The following is a 24,776-nucleotide window of genomic DNA, read 5'->3' on the forward strand; positions in this document are numbered from 1 at the left end:
CAGCATCAGAAGCGACGAAAGCTGCAGCGAAAGCTTAAAACTGATCTCAGACTGCTGCCATTGTGTTTATGGATTACAGATTATACAGCAGTCCAGCAATCTGCACTCCAACAGACTGGCTGAAGGGCCACACATGGGAATGACAGTGGCTCTACAGAGCACGAACCTGCTGTCCTTTCTCAGGATGGCAGCATTCGTCCTCCCACCACTGCCACTCTGCCAGTGCCCTGCCAGCCAGCCAGCCCAGACTGAGGTGGTGCAGCCGGGTATTCTCGGGCCAGAGATGCCCGGGGTGCCCTGCAAGGCTATCTGCAGTCTCCCTCAGTCAGCAGCTTCCAACCAGCCATGCTGCAGCTATCTCTGCTGACTCAAACTTGGCTGGCAGAGCGGAATAGCTGAATGAAGGCTGCTGCCAGGATACAGGGTATGACCTGAATGATGTGCTACCTGTGATCACAAGCAAGTGGGCAGTGAGGAAGCAGAACCCTTCTTGGTTCCAGTATAGGGCAGCATTGAGATGTGGCGCCCACAAAGTGATGTGTGGAGTTAATGGCACCTTCCACCATGGGGAATCCTGCAATCCTAGTGAAGCCACTTGCTTGCTCTGCCTGAAACGTAGTGAGCTCCCAATGAATAGAGAGCTTCAGTCATCTCAGGCAACAGTGGGTGACAAACTGTGAGACATTGCAAATGTCTCCAGCTCCAGCCTGGAAGCGGCCTGATGCATAAAAGGTTCATCATGCAGTCGCCTCCAGAGCCATTGGCAATAATGTCCTCACGCTGTTCTGAGGTTCCAGTAATGGCTGCTGCAGATGGAAGATTTCAGTGAGGACACCTTTACTGAAGTGCAAGCGTATCACAGATTGTTCCTCAATAAGGTTCAGGTAGAAGCATTGCTCCCTGAACACCCAGAGCAGATATAGTCTCTTACAGAGAACCATCCTCCTCCAAGGTATTCCAAGGCGAGTGCCTACTAGTGCACCCATGTGTGGGAGCGACTATTTTTTTGCAGAAGTCTTGAAGTCAGCAAAAACTCCTTCAGCACCTTCAACACCACTCCCTGTAGACTTCTGCAACTTTGGACAATACAGAAAACAGCAAACACTTGTAGAATCAAAGCAACAGCCAGAAGAAATCAACCAGTAACTAACCTGAAAGTATCTGATGATGCCTTTAAATAGCCCAGTTGTGGGTGGGGCTTCCTTCTTGCTGCTGAACATGTGTTCAGCTGTGCCAGGTTAAGGGAAGGCCGCAATCGGAGTGTTCAGCTCCAAGCTGACAGCGCTGCTATCAAATCAGCTTTTCACACTGACTGACGACATGAGCTGCCTGCTCTGCATTCTTCCACCAGTCAGTCACTTACTAATATGGCATTCAGTGCCATTTGCCCCAAACATGCATGTGTTTGCCGCAGATGCCATTTTGGTGCTCTAAGGGCACCCATAGCGCCCAAAAACGAGTGCTCATGAGCCCAGTTTCTCAATCAAGTTCTTTCTTTCAGTTGTGCTGCACACTTGCAGCATCTGATAAGAACCACACGAGGGTGCTGTAAGGGCATGTCCTGCAGGATGCTCATACCGGGTTCTCCAGTACGACCGGACAGCAGCAAGACTAACGATTGTTCCCTTCACGATAAAGAGCCCTCACACCTATCAATAACTGTAAAATGGTTCAGAATCACACAACCTGCAAAATATTACACTACAATTTAACAGGACCTCTAACTCAAAATATTAACAAGTTTAATCACTGAGCCATTTGCAACCCCATTTTAAAAGTTAAATACCTTTCCTGTATAAAATGCATACGTCCACAGAAATTTGGATTTTTGCTACATAACATATAATTAGTGTGTTAAATTCTGCATCTTTAAAATATCTTTGCCAAATCACATTTAATGTCCCTATAAACAGAGGTCGGTCGTGGTTCAGAGGGCAGCACTTTCACCTCGAAGGAACGCTCAGAAACTGAAGCACATAATCTGGGCTGACATTCCAGTGTAGTACTGAGGGCATGCTGCACTGTCACATGTATTGTTAAACCGGGGCCTCTCAGGCAGATATGAATGATCCCATGGCACGACGCAAAGAAGAGCAGGGGAGATCTCCCCGCTGTCCTGGTTAATGTTTATCCCTCAATCAAACAGCAACACAAGATGCTACCTGGTTATTTGCCAAATTGCTGTTTGTGGGATCTTGCTGTGTGCAAATTTGGCTGCCGTATCTCCCACAATGCAACGGCGATGACAGTTCACAAGTACTTCATTAGGTGTGAAGTGTGTCACAGGTCTCTTATGGCCTCAGGTTGGTTGTGGGTGTCGGCCTTAAGCGGAAGGCTGTGCATGCTGCCAAAGATGTACATGTGCAGTTGTACTGTTTGACTCTGTTACATCCGTGCAGCGAGAGAGCAGGCAGCAGCCAGGAACAAAGATGGCACTGCTCAAATCGTCACAGCCGTGTTTTAGGCAGCTTGGCATATCTTAGTGGCCTTGTTTTTCCTTTATCTTTGACTGGCTATCTCTATAACTGGATTAGTTCACTCAATTTACAAATTCACCTTGAATAGCTGGCAGGGAACTGCTCCTGATTTGAAAGCTTATTTCTATACAGCATTCAGGTGCAACAAGGAAGGGTGAAACCCATCTGCGTACAATAACATGAAGAAGACTATTGCTGCATGTAAATGTAGTTAATACAGGACTAATTACGAGAAGTGACTAACATAACCCCATCCTGTGAATGAATAAAAGACAAATTATTCCCAGAAACAGCACAGAAACAGCCAGATGGTATACGTGTGTGGTGACGTCATTGACGCATGTGCAGAGGGTGGTACCAGCATGCTGGGCACAACAGAGTGACATCACTGGATTCCTGCGCATGCACGCACGGGTATCAGCAGCCATCTTGCGCTGGCCGAAGACACACGGTGTAAACGGAACATACCAGACTCCCAGCACTGTTTCAGGTTCTCATCTCACCAGTTGAGTGGGCAATAATGGCTAAACCGCAGTGAAGTGGGGTGATGGAACAGCGGGAGTGTGGGGCATGCTGGGGCGTGGGAGCCAGGGGTGCAATAGGAACCCAGAGGCCAGAGGATACTCAGCACATCATCTGACACTAAGGAAAAGCAGTTGTTTGTGTCCATCTCAGAGTATGAATGAGAACGTGCACATGTTACTCGGGTTGCACAGGGAGTTGTGCCAATATTTAAAATCACTACTGATGTTGTGCAACGCCCTGAGTTGTTTAAACTTAACCGACTAAAATCCACATTTAAATTTACATTTACGAAATTTTATTTACTACATCTGCTAAAATCTACATTTAAAGGGTCCAATGCACTAAAAAAATCTACATTTCCAACACCCTGGCAAACATTTGTGGTGTTTATGGGCCTACTCCCACTCTACTTCATCTCACCCCACATATCCCTCTATTTCTACATTTCCAATTCTTAAGCATTGGTCGAACTGAAAATTAAATAGGATTAAATTCTGTTGATTTGCTATTAGTGTTTTACACATTTTAAGATGTTTGAGGAGTACCTTGATAAAGGTCTTTAAGATTATAAAAGGGTTTGATAGGGGAGACATAGAGAATAAATTTCTACTCGTGGGGGGGGACCAGTGCTAGATGGCCATAAATTTTGGATCAATATTAAAAAATCCAACAGTGAATTCAGGAGAAGCTTCTTCACCCAACCAGTGGTAAGAACGTGGAACTCAAAGAGCTCTGCAGAATCACAGAGTGATTGAGGGGAATGGCATGAACACATTTAAATGGGAAGCTGGATAAGCACATGACAGTGAAAGAAATAGAGGGATATGTTGATGGGGTGAGACGAAGTAGAGTGGGAGTAGGCTCATGTGGATCAGAAACCACCAGAAACGTTTGGCGGGATGTTCCAGTCCTGCCCACCGTCAGACTGGAAATTCCCACCCAAAGCCCACAGAACTTTGCTGGTCTGTCAAATTTTCCATCCCATCCGCAATGATTCCCACGGCGGGTGGGACCAGAATATCCCGCTAGTTAATTCTGTTTCTCGCTCCACAAATATTGCCAGACCTAGTGAGTATCTCCACCATTTTCTGTATTTATTCCAGTGTGGATTTGTTGGGTCAAATGGCCTGTTTTTCTGTTATACATTCCATGTAACTATGTGAGTCCAAGCTGACACCAGAGCGAGGCAGGCTGAGACTCCTAGAGAAAGGGGTAGTCTCACATTGAAACCAGATGAAGTCTAAATGTGATGCAGAGTCAAACCTGCTCTATAAAATGGTCCTGATATGAGGATAGAGACCTGATCCCCTGGCTCTATGCTTAAACCCGACAAATTCATGTTACCTGTCAACCTTCCTGCTTTATAAACATTTCCACCCTTAACTAATGGGAGTGAGCACTGCTTTTGCACAGCCCATTCCTGGCAAGACTGGTAATAGATTGAGGCAGAGAGGGCAGCCTGTGCCTGACAGAGAGAGGGGTCTGCGTCCAACAGAAAGGAGGGTTCTGTGCCTGACAGAGAGGGGGGGGTCTGGGGCAGGATTTTTTTGTCCCGCGGGCATGCACGCGCCCGACCCAAACGGGGGTGAATTGCGCGATGACGTCAGATGAGCGTCCAAGTGTCATTCCACACACTCTCGCGACCTTTCGGTCAGTGGGCGTGTGCAAGAAGCGGCAGCGTGCCCGCCAACAATTAAGAGATCTATTAAAACCTTTAAGTAATTAATTAAGTTGTATTTTTCACTGCCCACTCAACCGTTCGGTTGGCGGGCGGGTGAATAGGCCAGGTGGCCTTTGCATTTCAAATGAAACCTCATCCACGGGCGGGATGAGGTTTCCAACGGTAAATTCAAAAAAAGCAACAAAAAAAATGTTTTACGTTCTTTCTTACATGTGACTGAGTCACATGTGGGGACATGTTTATGTAATATATAGAAAGTTTATTTTTCACATTAAAATCCTTCAGCCCCCTGAGGCAGCTCTGTGCCTTCAGGGAGCTGTCAGCGCGCGCTCCCTCGCGCATGCGCAAACTTCAGCACTCGCGCTCCTCCTGCCCCCATCCCGGCAGCACTGAGGCTCTTACAGCGTTCACTGGCCAGCCAGCGTGAAATCGCGGTTGGAGCCCGATTGCAGGCGGCGGTGAGTCTTGCGGCTGTTCCCGGGTCCACCCACCATGCGTGCCCAATGAGGGGAAAATCCTGCAGTGGTTGCACAGAGGCGATGCCTGTCTGGGGATGGCTGCAGACCCGGTGATTATAATGCACCAACCTGTGTAAAACCCAAGATTACCTCATTTAAATTAAAAATGAAACTGTTCTGTTTCAATGAAGAAAGAAAGACTTGCATTAAATAGCATCGTTGATCGTTCAGATGACTTCAGGACATCGCAAAGTGTTTTATAGCTAACTGTGCACTTCTGGGGTGCAGTCACTATTGTAACATAGGAAACACAGCAGCCAATGTGTGCACAGCAAGCTCCCACAAACAGCAGTGTGATGATGGCCAGATAATCTGTTTTTGTGACATAGGCTGAGGAATAAATATTGACCAGGAGAACTCACCTGCTCTTCTTCAAATTAGTGGCGTGGGAGCTTCCACCTGAGAGTGCCTCAGATTAACGTCTCACTCAAAAAATGACACCTCTGACAGGGCGGAACTCCCACAGTACTGCAACAAGAGTGTCAGCCTGGATTATGAGCTCGATTACCTCTGTTTTTATGATCAAACCCACAAGCTTCTAACTCAGAGGTAAAAGTGTTTTAGACCATTATCTGGAAAAGGTACAACGTTCAGGGTTACGGGGAGAAGGTGAGGTAATGGTACTGGGTGAGCTGTTCATTCGGAGAGTCGCTGCTGACATGATACACCAAATGGCCTCCTTCTTCACCGTAACAGTGCTGCGATTCTGAGTGCTACCAAGCGCGCCACAGTTGACACTGTGAATAAAACAATGTGAAGCCAAGGCAGGACCCTCGCTTTCGTCAACTCACCTCCACTGAATAATGGAAAGCTGACACTGCAGGATGCAGCGACAGGTTCTGCAGAGGTTTGATCTGTGGCTTCTCCCAACCTCTTGCAGCTGTCCAGTGAATCATCAACATGTGATCACTGAACACCGTCCCAAACACGAGCTGGTTAGGATCCGGCTTCTCTGCTGAAGTTTGAACCAATTCAATATCCAGATCTGCAGCCTTGAAGAAAAGAAGCAAAAAATATCTACATTAAGGCTAAAGAAACACCAGCTTCAAAGCTTCTGTACAGTTAGTTTACACAATGTTACATTGAATTGACCACATAGAAACAGGTGCAGAGATGAAAGATCAAAAGGGCAATTACTTGTTCAACAACAATGACTACAAGACATGTTAATCAAATTCTTTCTTGAAGTATATAGATAGAAGGTTTAAATGTTGGTTTTGCCAAGCCAGAATCAGAGAGAGAAAATCAAAGTAATCTGGAATCACTGCAGAAGGGAGCAGCAAGGATCCCTCTACATCTCCACCCCCAACCAGGATGGTCTGAGGGCCTTTAGCTTCTTCCTTGAACAGAGGCCCGAACAATCCCCATCCACCACTACTCTCCTCCGTCTGGCTGAACTTGTTCTCACACTGAACAATTTCTCCTTTAACTCCTCTCACTTCCTCCAAATAAAAGGTGTGGCTATGGGTACCCGCATGGGCCCCAGCTATGCCTGTCTCTTTATGGGGTATGTGGAACATTCCTTGTTCCAGTCCTACTCCGGCCCCCTCCCACAACTCTTTCTCCGGTACATCGATGATTACTTCGGTGCTGCTTCATGCTCTCATCGGGACCTGGAAATATTTATTAATTTTGCTTCCAATCTCCACCCCTCCATCATTTTCACATGGTCCATCTCTGACACTTCTCTTCCCTTCCTTGACCTCTCTGTCTCAAATTCTGATGATAGACTGTCCACCAATATCCATTACAAGCCTACCGACTCCCACAGCTACCTCGACTACAGCTCCTCACACCCCACCTCCTGTAAGGACTCCATCCCATTCTCTCAGTTCCTTCGCCTCCGTCGCATCTGTTCTGATGACGCTACCTTCAAAAACAGTTCCTCTGACATGTCCTCCTTCTTCCTTAACCGAGGTTTTCCACCCACGGTCATTGACAGGGCCTTCAACCGTGTCCGGCTCATCTCCCGCGCATCCGCCCTCACGCCTTCTCCTCCCTCCCAGAAACGTGATAGGGTCCCCCTTGTCCTCACTTATCACCCCACCAGCCTCCGCATTCAAAGGATCATCCTCCGCCATTTCTGCCAACTCCAGCATGATCCCACCACCAAACACATCTTCCCTTCACCCCCCCGGCGGCATTCCGTAGGGATCGTTCCCTCCGGGATACCCTGGTCCACTCCACCATCACCCCCTACTCCTCAACCCCCACCTATGGCACCTCCCCGTGCCCACGCAGAAGATGCAACACCTGCCCCTTCACTTCCTCTCTCCTCACCGTCCAAGGACCCAAACACTCCTTTCAAGTGAAGCAGCATTTCACTTGCATTTCCCCTAACTTAGTCTACTGCATTCATTGCTCCCAATGCGGTCTCCTCTACATTGGAGAGACCAAACGCAAACTGGGCGACCGCTTTGCAGAACACCTGCGGTCTGTCCGCAAGAAAGACCCAAACCTCCCTGTCGCTTGCCATTTTAACACTCCACCCTGCTCTCTTGCCCACATGTCTGTCCTTGGCTTGCTGCATTGTTCCGGTGAAGCCCAACGCAAACTGGAGGAACAGCACCTCATCTTCCGACTAGGCACTTTACAGCCTTCCGGGCTGAATATTGAATTCAACAACTTTAGATCTTAAACTCCCTCCCCCCATCCCCACCCCGTTTCTTCCCCCTCCCTTTTGTTTTTTTCAATAATTTATATAGATTTTTCTTTTCCCACCTATTTCCATTATTTTTAAATCTACAACTAATACCTTGTCAGTCTTTCCACCCCACCCCCACTAGAGCTGTACCTTGAGTGTCCTGCCATCCATTCTTAATTAGCACATTTTCTTAGACAATATCACCACCTTCAACACCTCTTTGATCCTTTTGTCTGTGACATCTTTTGATTATCTGCTCCTATCACTGCTTGCTTGTCCCTACAACCACCCCACCCTCAACTTCTCTCCCCCCGCCCCCCCCACCTTAAACCAGCTTATATTTCACCCCTCTCCTAACTATACTCAGTTCTGTTGAAGGGTCATGTGGACTCGAAACGTCAACTCTTTTCTTCTCCGCCGATGCTGCCAGACCTGCTGAGTTTTTCCAGGTAATTCTATTTTTGTTAAGGAATCTCTCTTTCTCTCTGAGACTAAGATTGTCTCCAGCAAAGTGCAGTTACTTGAACTTCAACTCAATTCCAAGATTCTAAAGGAAACCAGCTAAATTCAAACAGCCACAATGTTCAACAATCTACCTCAAGGACAAGCAAAGGGCTTAATTGTATATTTTCTTTTAATTTTTATTTGGACTCTAACTTATGTTACTTCTGAAGGAGACCAGCTAACTTCATACAGCCTTTGACTCAAGGAAACCTGGTTTGATTGGCTCCTTATTAAAAAGTAAATACGTTTGGATTGGAAAAGCATCTACAGGGAAAATAAATTTTAAAAATACCTTAGTTGTGACCAACCGAGGGGGCTGATTAGAGGGGAGCCAGCTCACTCCTCCTCACCCGGTTGTAAAAGAAATAGCGGGCTCTTATCCAGAAATGTTCCCATAGAGTAATGAAAGAATTAGAGTGGGGAAAGTAAATTGCTTTTTATAAAACAATTTTAAGAACTGCAAAGGTTTCCTTGGGACTGTCATATACCAAAGTGCAAAAATGTCCACATTTAATGCCAGTGCTTTTCTAGAAGAGAGGGAAGTTGCTTATGAGGATTTAAGAGTTCTGTCCCCCGAAGAGCTAAAAGTTATAGCTAGGCACTTAGAACCAAAGTTTCACCCGAGAGGCGCAATATGTGTGATGTTAAACCGCATGGCCAGAGAATTAGTTTGCAAGCCTAAGACAAGAGTAAGAAAATAATAGACTTGGCAAGAATACAGCCACAACAGTGACAAAGAGAGTTAGGACTCCACCATTAGAAAAAGAGATAGAGAAAGAGGGAAGGAAAAGGGAAAGAGAGGAAAGAAAAAAAGGAAAGGGAAAGAGAAGACACTTTCCTAAGAAGGCTACGTAAACTAGAAGGGGAGATAAAGGCAGCCGAGGCAGGCCAAAGGGTAGCACACCTGAAAAATCACAGGAAGCCACTTGAATCAAAAGAAGCTGAAAATGTTGGAGAAAGCCATCTGGAATTCATAGGAGTACAGGGAACCGAGAACGGTTCAAAGGCCCTGCAGGGGGCAATGGAACCTGTAAGGGTGGAAGTAGCTAGGAAAGGGGCTACCTGGATTTAAAGAGGCCGGAGGAAAGCAGCAGAATTCTGCAAAGGTGCAGAGAGCTGGAGAATGTTCAGAGGCCCAAAAGGAGGCAACAGAACCTGTGAGGGTTGGGTTCGCTAAGAAAAAGCTGTTTTAATTTAAGAAGGCCAAGGTTAGGCCTGTAGGGTGAAAGAAGGACCAGTAGAATTCAAAACAGACAAAGAGAATGACCTGAAAATTGGGTTGGTAGATACATACGGTTTTCTCAGAATTGAACAGGAACTAGGAAAGTCCCAGAGCAGGTAAAGAGACAGCTGGAGAGCCACTTGAAGTTAAAAGGGCAAAAGACAGGTGAGCAGGAGTACAAAGAGCCAAGATAGAAACTGAGGAAGTTAAAAGGACCAAGGTTGGACCAGCAGAAATAAAAGAGGTCTACGAGGGGCCTGTAAAGATTAAAACGGAAAAGAGAGATGGGCCAGTAATTGGTTTGGTGGACAGCTTCATGGCTGGTTTAAACAGGGAGAAGTGGAGTTCCCAAACAGAAAAGCAGATAGTGAGGGAGATGCCTCACCCAGATGAAGAGCCACAAGGAAGTATGGCAGGAGCTGACCATCCACTTGAAGGCAGTAGTGTTCTAGGGAACATGAAACAGGTTAGGGGAATGCCAATTTCCAAGGCAAAGGAATGAGCTAATGAGTTAATGATTGGCTTGGCCAAAAGTTTTATGGCAGATTTATGTGGTGAAAAGAGAATATCATTTTTCCTAATATTATTGTGGGATACTAAAGCAGGCTTGTGGGGGATGTGTGGGGGCTGTGTGTGTGTGTGTGTGTGACTAGTTCAATTAAACTGAAGACAGTCAGACTGCAAGGTTTAAAATCATCAAAGGACTTAGGTGTAAAAGCAGGCATTTTGAAATGGAGATGGTGAGGTAAGATGAGAACCCAGTAGATACAGTATGAATGGAATTTGCATTAGGAGATAAATGAGGAGTGAATTGCTAGAGATTGAATTTCAAAGGGGCATAACAGAAAATTTTACAACTGGCAAATATCGTAAATAAATAAGGCAAAGTTATTAAGTTTATTTTTCCCAAAAGTGTTGGCTATGATGGAAATATGAAAGATTTTTATATTCTGGGAAAAGTAACTTCCAAAGAAAGTTTAAAACAATAGATTTAAAGATCAATGGGGAGAAAATATATTTAAACAAAGAACTGAAAGCTGTATGAGACGAGTGGCCATGTGAGATCTTGAAAGGCGGACTGTGTGAAGACAGACTTGTGAAAAAGCAGCCTTTGGCCACCCCAAGGAAGTGCTTTTTTGTTCCAGAAAGCAAGGTTTTGTCAAAAGCCTTGGATTTCCATTGTCAAGTGAGAGGGAGAGAGAAGCTGTGAAATATCTCCCTTATAGCAACAGTGGGTTCCTTGTGGTAATATTACTGGATTCTTTATATATTAAGAATCTATTTGAACTGTTGCCTGAAAAGGGGTGTTTATTTTGGGAGTCTATTGAAGTGGAAGTCGTTTGCAAAATGTTGTAAGACCAAATTTAACTGTGTAACTGTAATCTTGTGTCTGTAAGTTTACTTCTCTTTTGTTAATATATGTTTTAATTTAATACTTAAAATCTCCAAAAGTGGTAGTGGAATCTTTACTCTGACTTCAGTGCACATACCTTCTCATAAAATACAAATTGCAAACTGTTGTGATAGCTTGGCCAAGTTTTCCTTTGGGATTTGGTCAGCTCGGCAATTACCATCCGCCACATCATAAAAGCAGGGACCAGGGAGGTTTCCAAATAGACCAAGAAAGAGTGACGATGATGATCCACTTAGTTAAAAAGCTCAGGGGAGTATGGCAGGAGCTGAACATCCATCTGAAGGCAGTAGTGTTCCAGGGGACATGGAACAAGTTAGGGGAATACCCTTTCTTAAAACAAAAGAGGAAGAGAGGTGAACCTACCCCAAAGCAGGCAACACTTGTGAAAACCGCCAGGGATATACCAGTGAAATCTACGCACTGGTAAATCAAATTAGCAAGTTCAAATCCGAAACCTCAACAAACTCAGCAGTGAAACTCGTGCAGGGTTAATCACTAATAAACACGATGAAACAGACCAAGCTTTAAACCTCAACCAGAACTGTGTTGATGGAAAATTCACTAAAAGTGAAGAGCCAGACACAAAACTGGAGTCCCTAGAGAAGGTGAAAGTCAAAGTACAGTTCACTAACCTCCTAGCAATGAGATCTGTAAAAGTGCCTGAGTTTGAGCAAATAGATACGTGGGTTACAGAGGTAGACAGGGGAGAGTTAAGCCTGACAAGAGCATCTCAGCTCTACAGTCAAACGAATTTGTACATTGAAAGCCTTTGTGAGAAACAGCATGAAGACAGGCCCGTGGGAAGCACAGAACAGCTTGACTATTACTAACAATTTGTGAGCTAACCCGCCAAACCCCTTAAATGATGCTTAATCCGGCATTGCAGCAAGGGAGAGGCACAGGATTACTGACAAAATTATGTCACGACTACCACCAAAGGTAAAACAACTGATACCAGCCTAATCCTTCAAATGAATGTAACCAATCACCTGAAAAGAAAAAAAAGCAACGGACGAGCAGGTTGTCCTGGGTAGAACACAGTTCAGGGTCATGTGGGTATCAAGACCCAGTTAGAACTGATGAGATAATCCAGACCAAGGCTAAGAGAGTGAATAGGAATGAATGTGTTTGTTATTTTATATATATTTTTATATACCCTGGAATGAAATGAGAGTGAATCTCATTTCATTCTCCGTGAGAGGGAGGTATCATGACAACGAGAAATTGTGACTGAGTGAGATCTACCTATAACTTCACCAGCTAACCAAAACATATTGAACTGTTTAAAGAGGGACTTATAAAAAAAAACAAGAAAAGACACTGACCAAAGATGGCTACCACCAGTCACCTGATGTCTGGTTGTAAGTTGACCACTTTTCTGGAAAGTTCCCAAATGGATTGCATTGCATGCCCTGACATGTTGCATGGAATTTCACACCTGTGGGTGTCAAGGTCCACTTCAAAAGGGACTCTTGAAAGGAAGGTGTTAAAAATGCAAAGTGCTAGACTTCAATCAACTGTAATTCTGTCAAGACAATGGGAACTGCTAACTAGCCAGACCCTCAAAACCCTCTGTTCAGGATGAAATAACCCCAACTCATATTGGTTTCTACTATCTTGACATGTGTCAAAAGTTTCAGAGATGAAATGTCAAAAAGGCAATTACTTGTACAATAACAATGACTGTAAGACATGTTAATCAAATTCCTTCTTGGAATATACAGACAAGAGATTTAAGAATTGGTTTTACCAAGTCAGAGCCAGAGAGGGAAAAATCAAAGTTATCTGGAAGCACTGTTGAAGGAAGCAGTAAGGAATCTCTCTCTCTGTCTGAAGCTAAAATTGACTCCAGCAAAGTGCAGTTACCTCAATACCAATTCATCTCCTAGAATTTAAAGGAAAGCAGCTAACTTCAAATGACTGCAACATTCAACAATCTGCCCCTCAAGGACAAGCAAAGGTCTTAAACATATATTCTTTTAACTTTTATTTGGACTCTAACTTTTCCTACTTCTGATACGTATGTGTGTATGTGTCATTGCGTATTTTATTACTTTTTTTCTCAGGTTTAGTAACTAATAAACTTACTCTTTCTTTGACTCAAGAAAACCTGATTTGATTGGCTCCTTATTAAAAGGTAAATACATTTGGATTGGAAAAGGCTAACTACAGGGAAAATAAGTTTTAAAAACCTTTGTTGCAAACCAACCTAGGAGGCTGGATAGAGGGAATCCAGTTCACTCCTCCTCACCCACATGTAACAGTCCTCTTGTTCCAGATTCCCTCATCAGAGGAAATAATTTTTCTTTATCTATCTTATCAAATCCTTTTGTCATTTTAAACACCCCCATTAGTTCACCCCCTAAAATGTCTTAAGCTCCAGGGAACAGAAGGAACAGAAGCCTAGCTTGTGCAACCTGCCCTCAATTTAACTATAAGTTGGGTGAGCAGTTAGAGTAACATGCAAAACAAAAGCACAAATAGATGTCATGCAGAAAAATATGTAGACATTTTAAAAGCTATGAGGGAAATTTATTGCATGATAATCAATTCACAAAATGTGAAGGGTTCACACAATTAATCAGGTTTATTGAACATCAGATGTGTCAACTTCCCTTTAGAAATAATTTACATGAGGTTTATTTCCTGTAAGGAACATATATTTTTATTTCTGTTGGACCGTTGTAAAGAACATATCTTCCTATGTGTTGGACTGTGGATTAGAATTACAATGGCTGCAGGTTGAAAGATATGTCCACTGGAACAGGATGAGAGATATATGCAACGTTGCAGTCCTGGAACAGAGTGGGCCATGAAAGACAGGATGATGCTGGAATGGAGCTGTCTGACAACATCATTTTAAGTGGCTCCTGATCAGGTGACCAGGGTTTGTGAGAAGAGCAGCACAGCTGAATAGCTCCTAGCTGAAAGGAACCAGACCTAAAACCTCTTTCTTCTGTGTGTGGAAGATTCCAATAATTCCACAATAATAGCTAGCCTGTTTTTTCCCTCCTCATATCTCTATAACCTGCTCTCTCTCTGAAAACCCCTATCAAGAGGCAAAGGGGAAAATCACTGTTAGAGACATTGAAAGGCAAGTGCTCAACCAGCAAACTAAATGCTGAAAGTGCTGGAAGACCACCTCATGTCACCTACAAGGACCGAAAGGAATTTGGAAGACATTGATCAAAATCAATCCATTGAATCCTCTAATCCAATTGGTGCTATTGAACTGTTTTATCCCACCCTTAAAATCCATGTTTTGTGTGTCTTATGTGTTTTGTGTGTGTGTGTGTGTGTAGGGATTTAAGAAGGGGGTAGAGTTTAAGTTATAGTGTTAGAAGTTAGCAGTTCATATTTCTTTCTTTTGCCAAACAACAGTTTGTTCAATAAACAGTTATTTACTTACTAAGTTTACAAACCCGGTGCTCATATTCTGTTAACCTAAGTTAAACAGTTTGGTAGAATTGGGGGAATCTGGTGGTTTGGTCAAACTTTTTCACATTTGTCACGGCTCAGGGAACAGTGGGACTTGATATTACAGCACACTATCCCCAGTGAGTAGTGACATTCCATTATCAGTTCGCATTTCATTTGCATCGCTTAAGACATTTCCCATTGACAATGTTGTACTCAATGTTCCACCATAACCTCAACTGTATAATTATTCACAAATTCAGTTGCAAATGGAAGAAGGTTTATAGCTGACACAACAGGTTGGAGGTGAACAATTGTGTTGAGGTTACATTGCACTGTGCAAGCGGAGCAAAGGAAGTTTGTAGCTCACATGATTCCTGCACTTTGGCTTTGCCTCTCACTATTGTACCTTGCACCTCCTTCCCCCCCTACCACCAACATCCCAACCCTACACTCACAGCCCCACTCCCAGCCTCTCACCCTGCCACACTAGAACCAAATGTGGGCTGAAGCAACAGCAGTCTTGGGCGAGTGATATTCATCAGTGCCAGGTTAGGCGCTTTGGGGAAAAGGGACCAGGTTAAACCAAACACGAGGGTCTCTTTGCAAGATAGGGTCAAAGCCAAGAAGCCAAAGAGGAAGGGATTCTTTCTGTCACTGCCATACGATTTCCTCCCCGACTCTGAGGTTGACTTCCATTTATATAACGCCTTTCACAACCTCAGGGCAACCAAAGTGCTTTACACCCAATAAAGCATGTTTGAAGTCTAATCACTATTATAACACAGCAAACAGCAAATCTACACACAACAAAGTCCAAAAAATAGCAATGTGACAATGGCCAGTTCCATCTCGCTGTTAGTTGCAGGTTAAGTATAACTAGGACATGCCTGCTCCCCTGCTTTTGTTCGAAAAGTGCCATGCGGATCTTTTATGTCTTCCTGAGAGGAAGGAAGACACATCATGTTTAATGCCTTGTCTGAAAGACAAGACCTTTGACTGTGCAGCACTCCCTCAGTACTACACTCGAATGTCTGCCTGGATTTAGTGCACAGGCCCCTAGAGCAAGACTTGAACCTGCAACCTTCTGACTCAGAGGTGAGAGTGCCATTGCTGACACACAAAACAAGAAAAAGTAGGGACCACATAAAGCACTTCATAGGCTGTGAAATATTTCGGGACATCTGAAGGTTGTGAAAGGTGCTATGTACAAATGCAAGGTTCTCCTTTAGCATTCTTATCCAGGCATATTAAGCTGCAAAAACAAACCACCTTGTGCAAACTGCAAACAAACAAGTCAAAATTCAAGGACAGCTGAACAGGCAAAGCCAAGGGGAAGTTGGAATGTAAACATAAGCATGGATTTATTTTATCAATTAATCCATTGGGTTTGTGAAAGGTCGATGCTACATTCTCTGGACTTTACGGGTGGAATTTTCCAGCCCTGCTCGCCAGTGGGATCTTCTCATCCAGCCGAAGTCAACGCACTTCTGGCTGGCTCACCACATCTGCAGCAGTGGGGCCGGAACATCCCAGCCTATTGTGTCTATACACTGCACTGCACGTATATTCACAAACTCAGGCAAAATCTTATATTATTCATATGACTGTAGTGATTGTACCTTCCAGAGTTCTGAATCTGATCTTAATATTATAAAATATAAAGCCACTATTTTTGCCACATACATGACATTCGGAATAAAACAGCTAACCAAACCCCTAAGGCATAGATGACAATGTTTATAAGCATCAGATCTCTATTTCGGCAAATAAGCTTTTTCTGCTCAGATGGTTTAACTGGAAAATGCCTGGAGCATGTGACCTTCATCCGTGGTGATGGCCACATGTACTAGATACCTTCCAGTTAAACTACCTGAGCAGAAAGGCTGCTTCCCCTAAACAGAGATCTGACGCTTATGAACGTTGTCATCTTTGCCTCAGGGATTTGGCTTCTGCGTCAATTGCCAAGTACTTTTAAACAATGATGTGGAGAATGTATAAAGGTTCATTTAACAAGCTCAATTTTCTGACTGCGTACCCCCACACAGAATCCCTTCCACCAGCAGTGCATTTCGGGAAATCATGAGGGGTGCGTGGGCAATTCGCCGTTATATGCAAAAGCAAAATGCTGAAGATGCTGGAAATCCGAAATAGAAACTGAAGATGCTAGAAATGCTCATCAGGTCAGGCAGCACCTGTGGAGAGAGGAACAGAGTTAACCTTTCAGGCCAATTCGAATGACGGGTCACTGACCTGAAACATTAACTCTGTTTCTCTCTTTCTCTCTCCACAGATGCTGCCCGACCTGCTGTGTATTTTATTTGCCAATATACGCAACAGCTGAGGGCTCTAAGACAGGAGCACAGAATGGGGACATTTACCCTAACAGTAATTAGTGTTAAATGTCATTATGACATTTAAGGCAAATTTCCTTGCACTTCCTGTTTGCACAACTTGACTTCCTGTTGTTGTGTTTTAGTCACATTTTCAGCTTGCCTTCCCCACACCCAGCAATATAAATTCTCATGTCCACACTTAAAATGGCCTTTGTCTGCGTAAACCCATTGCCTGGGTTGTGAAACCTTCCTGGAAATCACTCAAAATCTTGTCTGAGATTATTTTCACTGCCATTTTCTTCCCAAAACACCCTTTAATGTCCAAGCAAAAGATTTAAACAAAAAATAAACTCCCCTCACCTTCCCTCCCCCAAATGTGCCTATTCCACAATAAGATGACTGAATTTAAACATACAGGTGTCTTTCATGTCATTGAAGTTTTTACTTGAAGGATCCAGCCTCTGCAGCAAACCTGGGTTTGGACTCGATGTTTTTGTCTGAAGTTGTCACTCTACGAGCTGAATTTCGATTGTCTGGCCTAAGCATTAACGGAGTTCCGATTCCCCAGGATACATCAATACCAATCAATGAGCTGTCTCGACGGAATATTTTACTTTAATTTCTAGCAATTTCTGCTTAAAGGCTTTCAAAATTCTTGGAATGCATGCTAGAGGGAAAATTTATTTTCAATGACCGGCTTGTGTTTGTACATGATTGTGAATGAACCAGTTGCTTTTGTAGTTTTCTCTTCTAAAATGCTTCAGAAAATGCATTAAGCTCAGCAATAAAAATGCAAATAAAATGCATTAAGCTCAGCAATAAAGTTCTTTGTTGTGGAATTAATTTTTCAAAACAGGTTGAATTTTGAATTTTGAAGCAAATGCTTCACATTTCTCAAGATTATTAGTTGTGTTTTGTTGACAGTAAGAAAATGCAAACATCCTACTTGTTAACAACTGTGAAGAGAGTCACACACAGGAGACTAATTTTTAGTCAGGGCTGTACAATGGGTAGTAGTGAACTGACCTTCTGTTATACACCTGCCTGATTTTTAGTTTCACTGGCTTCTGAAGCCACCACAGCACAGAACCATCACCCAGTGCAACAAGAGATGGGCATTAAATGTTGGCCTAACCAGCAACACCCACATCCCAGGAATGAATAAAAAAAAACAAAACCCCAGGCTGCCCCTCAGTGCAACCAAACCCTATGACCATCCCCCAGTGCAACCAAACCCCAGGACCATCCTTCAGTGCAACCAAACCCTATGACCATCCCTCAGTGCAACCAAACCCCAGGACCATCCTTCAGTGCAACCAAACCCTATGACCATCCCTCAGTGCAACCAAATCCCAGGGCCATCCCTCAGTGCAACCAAACCCTATGACCATCCCTCAGTGTAACCAAGCCCCAGGGCCATCCTTCAGTGCAACCAAACCCCATGACCATCCCTCAGTGCAACCAAACCTTATGACCACCCCCGAGTGCAACCAAACCCCAGGACCATCCCCCAGTGCTACCAAACCCTATGACCATCACTGAGGTCAAAACCGTTCGTATCCTCTCGGAAAGGGATGTAGGATACAGTCTTGATGGTGGCCTTTGGTGTGACATTTCCAACCCATTCAGTGACTCCACTCAACTCTTCATCAAGTGGATCAGTCATTTGCATTGTTATATTCTTTCCATCACCATCTGACAGAGTAAAGGAGGTTCCAGTAGGGTGAATCTTCTGTACTCTCTCCATGAACCACTCTCATGGTGAACCACGAGACCACATTTGTGGTTCAGGTCCAACCCCCAGTACAACCTCAGCCCAGGACTACCCCTTATCACAACCAAACTACAGACAAGTAAGGCTTTAAGATACTGCCTGAATAATGTCTGGATTCCCTGGTCCAATAACCTCCAACCCACTCTAACCCTATCTTACCTGAACAGCACACTAGATCTTGACTCCTGTGTGTAATGCCACAGAGGGTAGGCTAGTTTTTATGTTAAGGGTTTAATGAAGTGAAACTGGACCAAAATTTATTTTTATAGTTATGTAATTTAACGCTGAGCACAGAGACTACTGCTTTTTAATTTGTTTGTCTAAAGCAATGTATATAATCAGGAGATCAGATAAGATGGCAACCAGGACATCACTAGATGTTATTTAATCATACTATACATTTACTGGTAATAAACTGTGAGTCATTACTTTGTAAATTACAGTCACTAATCACTAATGCATCATTGGCATTGGACATACACTAGACAGAGCAGTGGTCATTAATGTATATAAAAACAGATTTCCCCAACGTCATCACCATAGAGATAGCTACCAAAGTCGCCAAGTTATCCAGAAAATTAACAGTATTCCATATAGAAATAATAAATCAAGTCTCTATGATATTTCATCACATTTCAAATTAAATGTAGCATAATTCTGGGAATATGACACACCAGTATATGCACTAGTATCTGTGTGTGTTAATACATCTGTGTGCACATACATTTTTTTATTCTTTCATGGGATGCAGGCATCACTGATTAGGCCAGCATTTATTGCCCATTCCTAATTGCCCTTGTTCAGAGAATCAGAGTCAAAGGGTAAGGATAGCAGGTTTCCTTCCCTAAAGGGGCATTAGTGAATCAGATGGGTTTTTATGATATTAGACTTTTAATTCCAGATTTTTATTGACCCAGGTCTCTGAAATACTAGTCCAGTGACAATACCACTATGCCACTGCATCCTCACACATGTCAGATGGAAGTACACATGTGCAGATACCCAGTGGCCTGAATGAATGAGCCTGTCTGCTTTACTACAGTGTAAGAATATACTGTCTCCCACTCGGCAGTGCCCTGTACATTCTCCCATCCTCCAATCTCAACAGTGTTTAAACACATTTTAAAGCACCCTTTACATCTAATACTGAGCCATATATATGTGGTGTTCAGGAGCATACCTTAAATACCTCAGCACCAGGCTGTGGGGAACTCCCATCGATTCCATGTTTGCTGCTCTGAAGGGGAAAAAAGGAACAAAAAATGGTGACTGTACAGGAAATGCACCATCTAGTTTCAACAAAAAGAATAAATTTCCTTTTAGCTTTAAGGGGAAGCAGTTTTGCAGCATTTTCAATAACATCTGTGAAATCCATTTCGTAAATCTTCAGGGCTTGTTCACACTACCCCCCAACTCCAACAACCCAACACCCACTGGGAAATATTCAGGGGTATCAAATGGCTCACTTCAGGCCACATACTATGGCAATAAGTGTCATTCAAAGAGAACCTTTGAAAGAGGTGGCATGTAATCAGTGGAGGACACCAACATTTGACTGAGACTAAAATGCTTGAACACATTTGGCCAAAGAACATCAATGGATGTTACACCAGGCATTTTTGCAATGACAAGTGTAAACTAATATCCTGTCCAATGTAGCAGTTACAGGCAGTTTAGGAATGATTTACCAATACACATATACAAAAATAAATTTAAATAATTATAATTAACAGAATAAATAAGTCAAAAGCGCAAATACTAATGCAGACATAAGACCTCTAAATATGTCAGTTGTAATAATAACAACAACACACTGATCTTGGAGATTTGCACCGGATGTCTTTATATCAAAGGGGTGTGCATTTATTCACCAAACAGGACACTTGCTGCCTAGGCCCAGTTACCTGGCCTGGTGCCACCCACCTTTGGAGGGGCTCAGTTAGGTTCTTGTTGGGGACAGCAGGGAGGTGGACAGACACTCATGTTGTCTGAGGTGAATGTGCTGAGCATCACTGCTTCATCCAGGCTTCACTATTGGCTTCAACCAATAGCCCACTGCTCTAAGTATATATGGAATCTCCACCACCGTCCTCTGATTTCAACTGCTTTACAAAGTGCCTGCAGAATGCTGGATAGCCAGCGTGTGTCGTGAGTGTGAGGACATTTATTACAAAGAGTTGCTTTCTGTTTTGTAAAGCCTGATCTGAGCCCCTTGCACAATGACCTTTGCTATGTCTATATGAGGATTCAATGGTCAAGTAGCGGCTAAATGTGGACAGAGGCATGACAGGATAGGAAGGGAGCTTAGAAAGAAAGATATTAATTCTAGTTATTCCCGTTATCAATTGTGGAACAACAGAAGTGATCTCTTGGGTACTGTAATGGGCAGCTCCAGCTTTCTGTTTGAGCCATTATAAAGCCCTCATTCTTTATTTTGTTACCTTCCAGACAGTACTATTGCATTATCCCTCTGAATGTATTGTACCTTAGGGATTCGAGGTTTCATTTACTCAAGGACTACACATATACACACTAACCATTGTACCAGCCAACAAAACCATTCCCATTTCTGCTGATTGATTCTGGGATTTTTTATTGTTATTTCTATTGGTGTTTTGGGATCGCACTCTACATTCTTCATTCTACAAAAATGCAAACATTTCACAAAGAAAATGAAATGGTAAACATCAACTGCAATGGCTGAAAGGCATTTTAACACAGACTGGAGACAAGGGATTGGAGATTAATGAAAGTCAGAGAGGTGCCTCACCAGGTTTCACATGGCTAGTTTCTCCTCCTCTCATTCTAGAAAGGTCCACAATGAGAACTCATTCAACAGCTCATCTTGAGGTGCCTTCTTGGAACTCTTTTGTCCTTGTATGGACCAAGGCTATAATGAGGTCAGGAGCTGAGTGGCCCTGGCAGAACCCAAATTGAGTGTCAGTTATTGCTGAGTAATCGAAGCTTGATAGCACTGTCGACAACCCCTTCCATCGCTTTGCTGATGATGGAGAGTAGATTGATGGGGCGGTAATTGGTTGGCTTGGATTTGTTCTGCTTTTTGTGTACAGGACGTACCTGGGCAATTTTCCACATAGCCGGGTAGATGCCAGTGATGTATCTGTACTGGAACAGCTTGGCTAGGGGCGCAGCAAGTTTTGAAGCACACGTCTTTGCTACTATTGCCAGAATGTTGTCAAGGTCCATAGCCTTTGCAGTATCCAGTGCCTTCAGCCATTTCTTGATATCACGTGGGATGAAACAAATTGGCTGAAGCCTAGCATTTGTGATGCTGGGGACCTCTGGAGGAGGCTGAGATGGATCATCCACTTGGCACTTCTGATTGAGGATTCTGGCAAATGCTTCAGCCTTATCTTTTGCACTGATGTGCTGGGCTCCTCCATCAATGAGGATGGGGATATTTGTGAAGCCTTCTCCTCCAGTGAGTTGTTTAATTGCCCACCACCATTTACGATGGGATGTGGCAGGACCGCAGAGCTTAGATCTGATCTGTTGGTTGTGGGATCGCTTAGCTCTGTCAATTGCACGTTACTTCTGCTATTTGGCATGTAGATAGTCCTGTGTTGCCGCTTCACGGGCTGTCACCTCATTGAGACCATTGCCTCTGCCACTTCCCTCCCTTCCCTTAGCCCAATGAGCCAACCTACTGCGAAGGGTCCCTTCTGCCCTAGGCCTGAACCTGTACCGTTCTCTAGCCTCTTCCATCTCCCTTGATTCCCTGTCTCATCTCATCTTGTCCATGAGACCCACCTCCTGCTCTCTCAACCCTATTCCAGCTAAACTGCTGATCACCGAACTTCCCCTCCTGCCTCGCACATTAGCTGACATTGTTAACAGTTTGCTCTCTTCAGGTTCCGTCCGTTTTTCCTTCAAATCTGTCACCATCAGCTCTCCCCTCAAAAAAACAACTCCTGACTCTGCCTTCCTTGCAAGCTTCCACCCCATCTCCAACCTCCCTTTCCTCTCCAAAGCCCTTCAATGTGTTGCCATCTCCCAAATCCATGCCCATCTTTCCTGGAACTCCATGTTTGAATCCCCCACAATCCATCCCTGCCACACTCCTGAATCTGTTTTTATCAAAGTCACAAATGACATCCTATCTGACTGTGACAATGGCAAACTTTTTCTCCCCATTCCCTCCCAACATTCTCCATCTGTCTGCAGCCTTGGACACGGTTGACCACACCATCTTCCTCCAATGCCTCTCCAGCTGGATGAGACTGCACTTGCCTTGTTCTATTCTTATCTATCTAATTCTAACCAGAGTATACAGCATTCCATCCCACTCCCACACCATTACCTCTGGTATCCCCCAAGAATCTATCCTTGACCTCCTCCTACTTCACATCTATGTGGTGCCCCTTGGTTACATTATACAAAGGCATGGCATTAGTTATCACACATACACTGGTGACACCAAGCTCTACCTCACTACCACCTCTCTTGAATCCTCCACTGTTACTAAGGTATCAGGCTGCTTATCTGACATCCAACACTAGACGAGCAGAAATTTCCTCCAGTTAAACAGTGTGAAGATCGAAACCATTGTTTTGCCCGATACAAACTCCATTCTCTAGTCATTAACTTCATCCCTCTCCCTTGCAAATGCTTAAGGTTGAACCAGACAACATTAGTGTTAAATTTGGCCCTGCCATGTCCTAAGATCCCCCATAATGTTGTCTGTCTTCACCCCTGTGTCAGCTCATCTGCTATTTAAACTCTTATCCATGCCTTTGTTGCCACCAGACTTGATTATTCCAACCCACTCTGGTTAGCCTCCTATGTTTTGCCCTCCAAAACTTGGGCTCATCCAATATTCTGCTGCCCGTGTCCTTACTCGCCCCAAGTCCCATTCACCCATCAGCCCCATGCTATTTGCCCTATATTGGCTCCCAATCAAGCAATGCCTTGATTTTAAAATTCTCATCCTTGTTTACAAGTCTGTCCATGGCCTCACCTCTCCCTATCTCTGTCATCTTCTCCACCCCTACAACCTTCCATGGTATTGTTGAAAAAAAAGAGACATTTTTTGTCGAAGCTTTTCGTCTTGCACTCATCAGGACAATTCACAAGAAAATACCAGTGTCAGGGGAAGCAACATATTTATACTGCATGAGAAGAGAGTGCGAGTTGTCCTGATGAGTGCGAGGTGAAAAGCTTTGACAAAAAATGACTCTTATTTTCAGCAACACTCAGGTTCTGTACTACCCTCTGAGATATCTGCGCTCACCTAACATGGCCTCTTGAGCATCCCCGATTTTAATCACTGCACCATTTGCGGGTGCACCTTCAGTTGCCAGGCCTTAAAACTCTGGAATTCCCTCTATAAACCTCTCCGCCCCTCTACCTCGCATTCCTCCTTCAAGACACTCCTTGAAATCTACCTCCATGACAAAGCCTTTGGTCTAATGTCACTTTATGTGGCTCAGTGTCTAACGTTGCTCTTGTGAAGTGCTTTGGGGCATTTTATTGCCATTGCTGATGATGGTTGGATTGCAGTTTGAAAAGACAGGGGTTTAAGGAGAACAAAAACAGAATTACCTGGAAAAACTCAGCAGGTCTGGCAGCATCGGCGGAGAAGAAATCAGTTAACATTTCGAGCCTTCATGGCCCTTCGGCAGAACTGGAGCATAGTTAGAAGAAGGGAGAAATATAAATTGGTTTAAGGTGGGTGGGGGGGGGGAAGAGACACATTGAGGGTGTGGTGTGATTGTGGAGATGAGCAGATAATCAAAAGATGTCACAGACAAAAGGGTCAAAGAGGTGTTGAAGGTGGTGGTATTTGTCTGAGAAAAGTGCTAATTAAGAATGGAAGACAGGATATTCAAAGTACAGCTCTAGTGGGGGTGGGGTGGAAAGACTAAAGGTTTTAGTTTTAGATTTAAAAATAATGGAAATAGGTGGGGAAAGAAGAATCTATATAAATTATTGAAAAAAAAAGCGGGGGGGGGGGAAAGAAACGGGGTGGGGATGGGGGGAGGGGGAGTTTATGATCTAAAGTTGTTGAATTCAATATTCAGCCCGGAGGGCTATAAAGTGCCTAGTCGGAAGATGAGGTGCTGTTCCTCCAGTTTGCGTTGGGCTTCACTGGAACAATGCAGCAAGCCAAGGACAGACATGTTGGCAAGAGAACAGGGTGGAGTGTTAAAATGGCAAGCGACAGGGAGGTTTGGGTCTTTCTTGCGGACAGACCGCAGGTGTTCCGCAAAACGGTCGCCCAGTTTGCGTTTGGTCTCTTCAATG

At 44.0% G+C, this 24,776-nt stretch overlaps 1 protein-coding gene and 1 pseudogene across 1 annotated transcript in view; both read right to left on the reverse strand.

The window, feature by feature from the left end:
- bcat1 (branched chain amino-acid transaminase 1, cytosolic) overlaps positions 1-24,776 on the reverse strand; it is a 75,758-nt gene that overhangs the window by 36,734 nt on the left and 14,248 nt on the right. Inside the window, exons 2-3 of the mRNA XM_078553640.1 lie at positions 19,693-19,749; positions 5,993-6,193 (exon numbers count right to left, since the gene is read on the reverse strand). Of these exons, the coding sequence (XP_078409766.1) occupies positions 5,993-6,193; positions 19,693-19,749 (258 nt within the window). The remainder of the gene's footprint in view (positions 1-5,992; positions 6,194-19,692; positions 19,750-24,776) is intronic.
- Positions 18,255-18,485, reverse strand: LOC144687160 (replication protein A 14 kDa subunit pseudogene; annotated as a pseudogene).

The sequence above is a fragment of the Cetorhinus maximus genome, chromosome 12 (genome assembly GCF_964194155.1).
Source record: "Cetorhinus maximus chromosome 12, sCetMax3.hap1.1, whole genome shotgun sequence".
Lineage (NCBI taxonomy): Eukaryota > Metazoa > Chordata > Chondrichthyes > Lamniformes > Cetorhinidae > Cetorhinus > Cetorhinus maximus.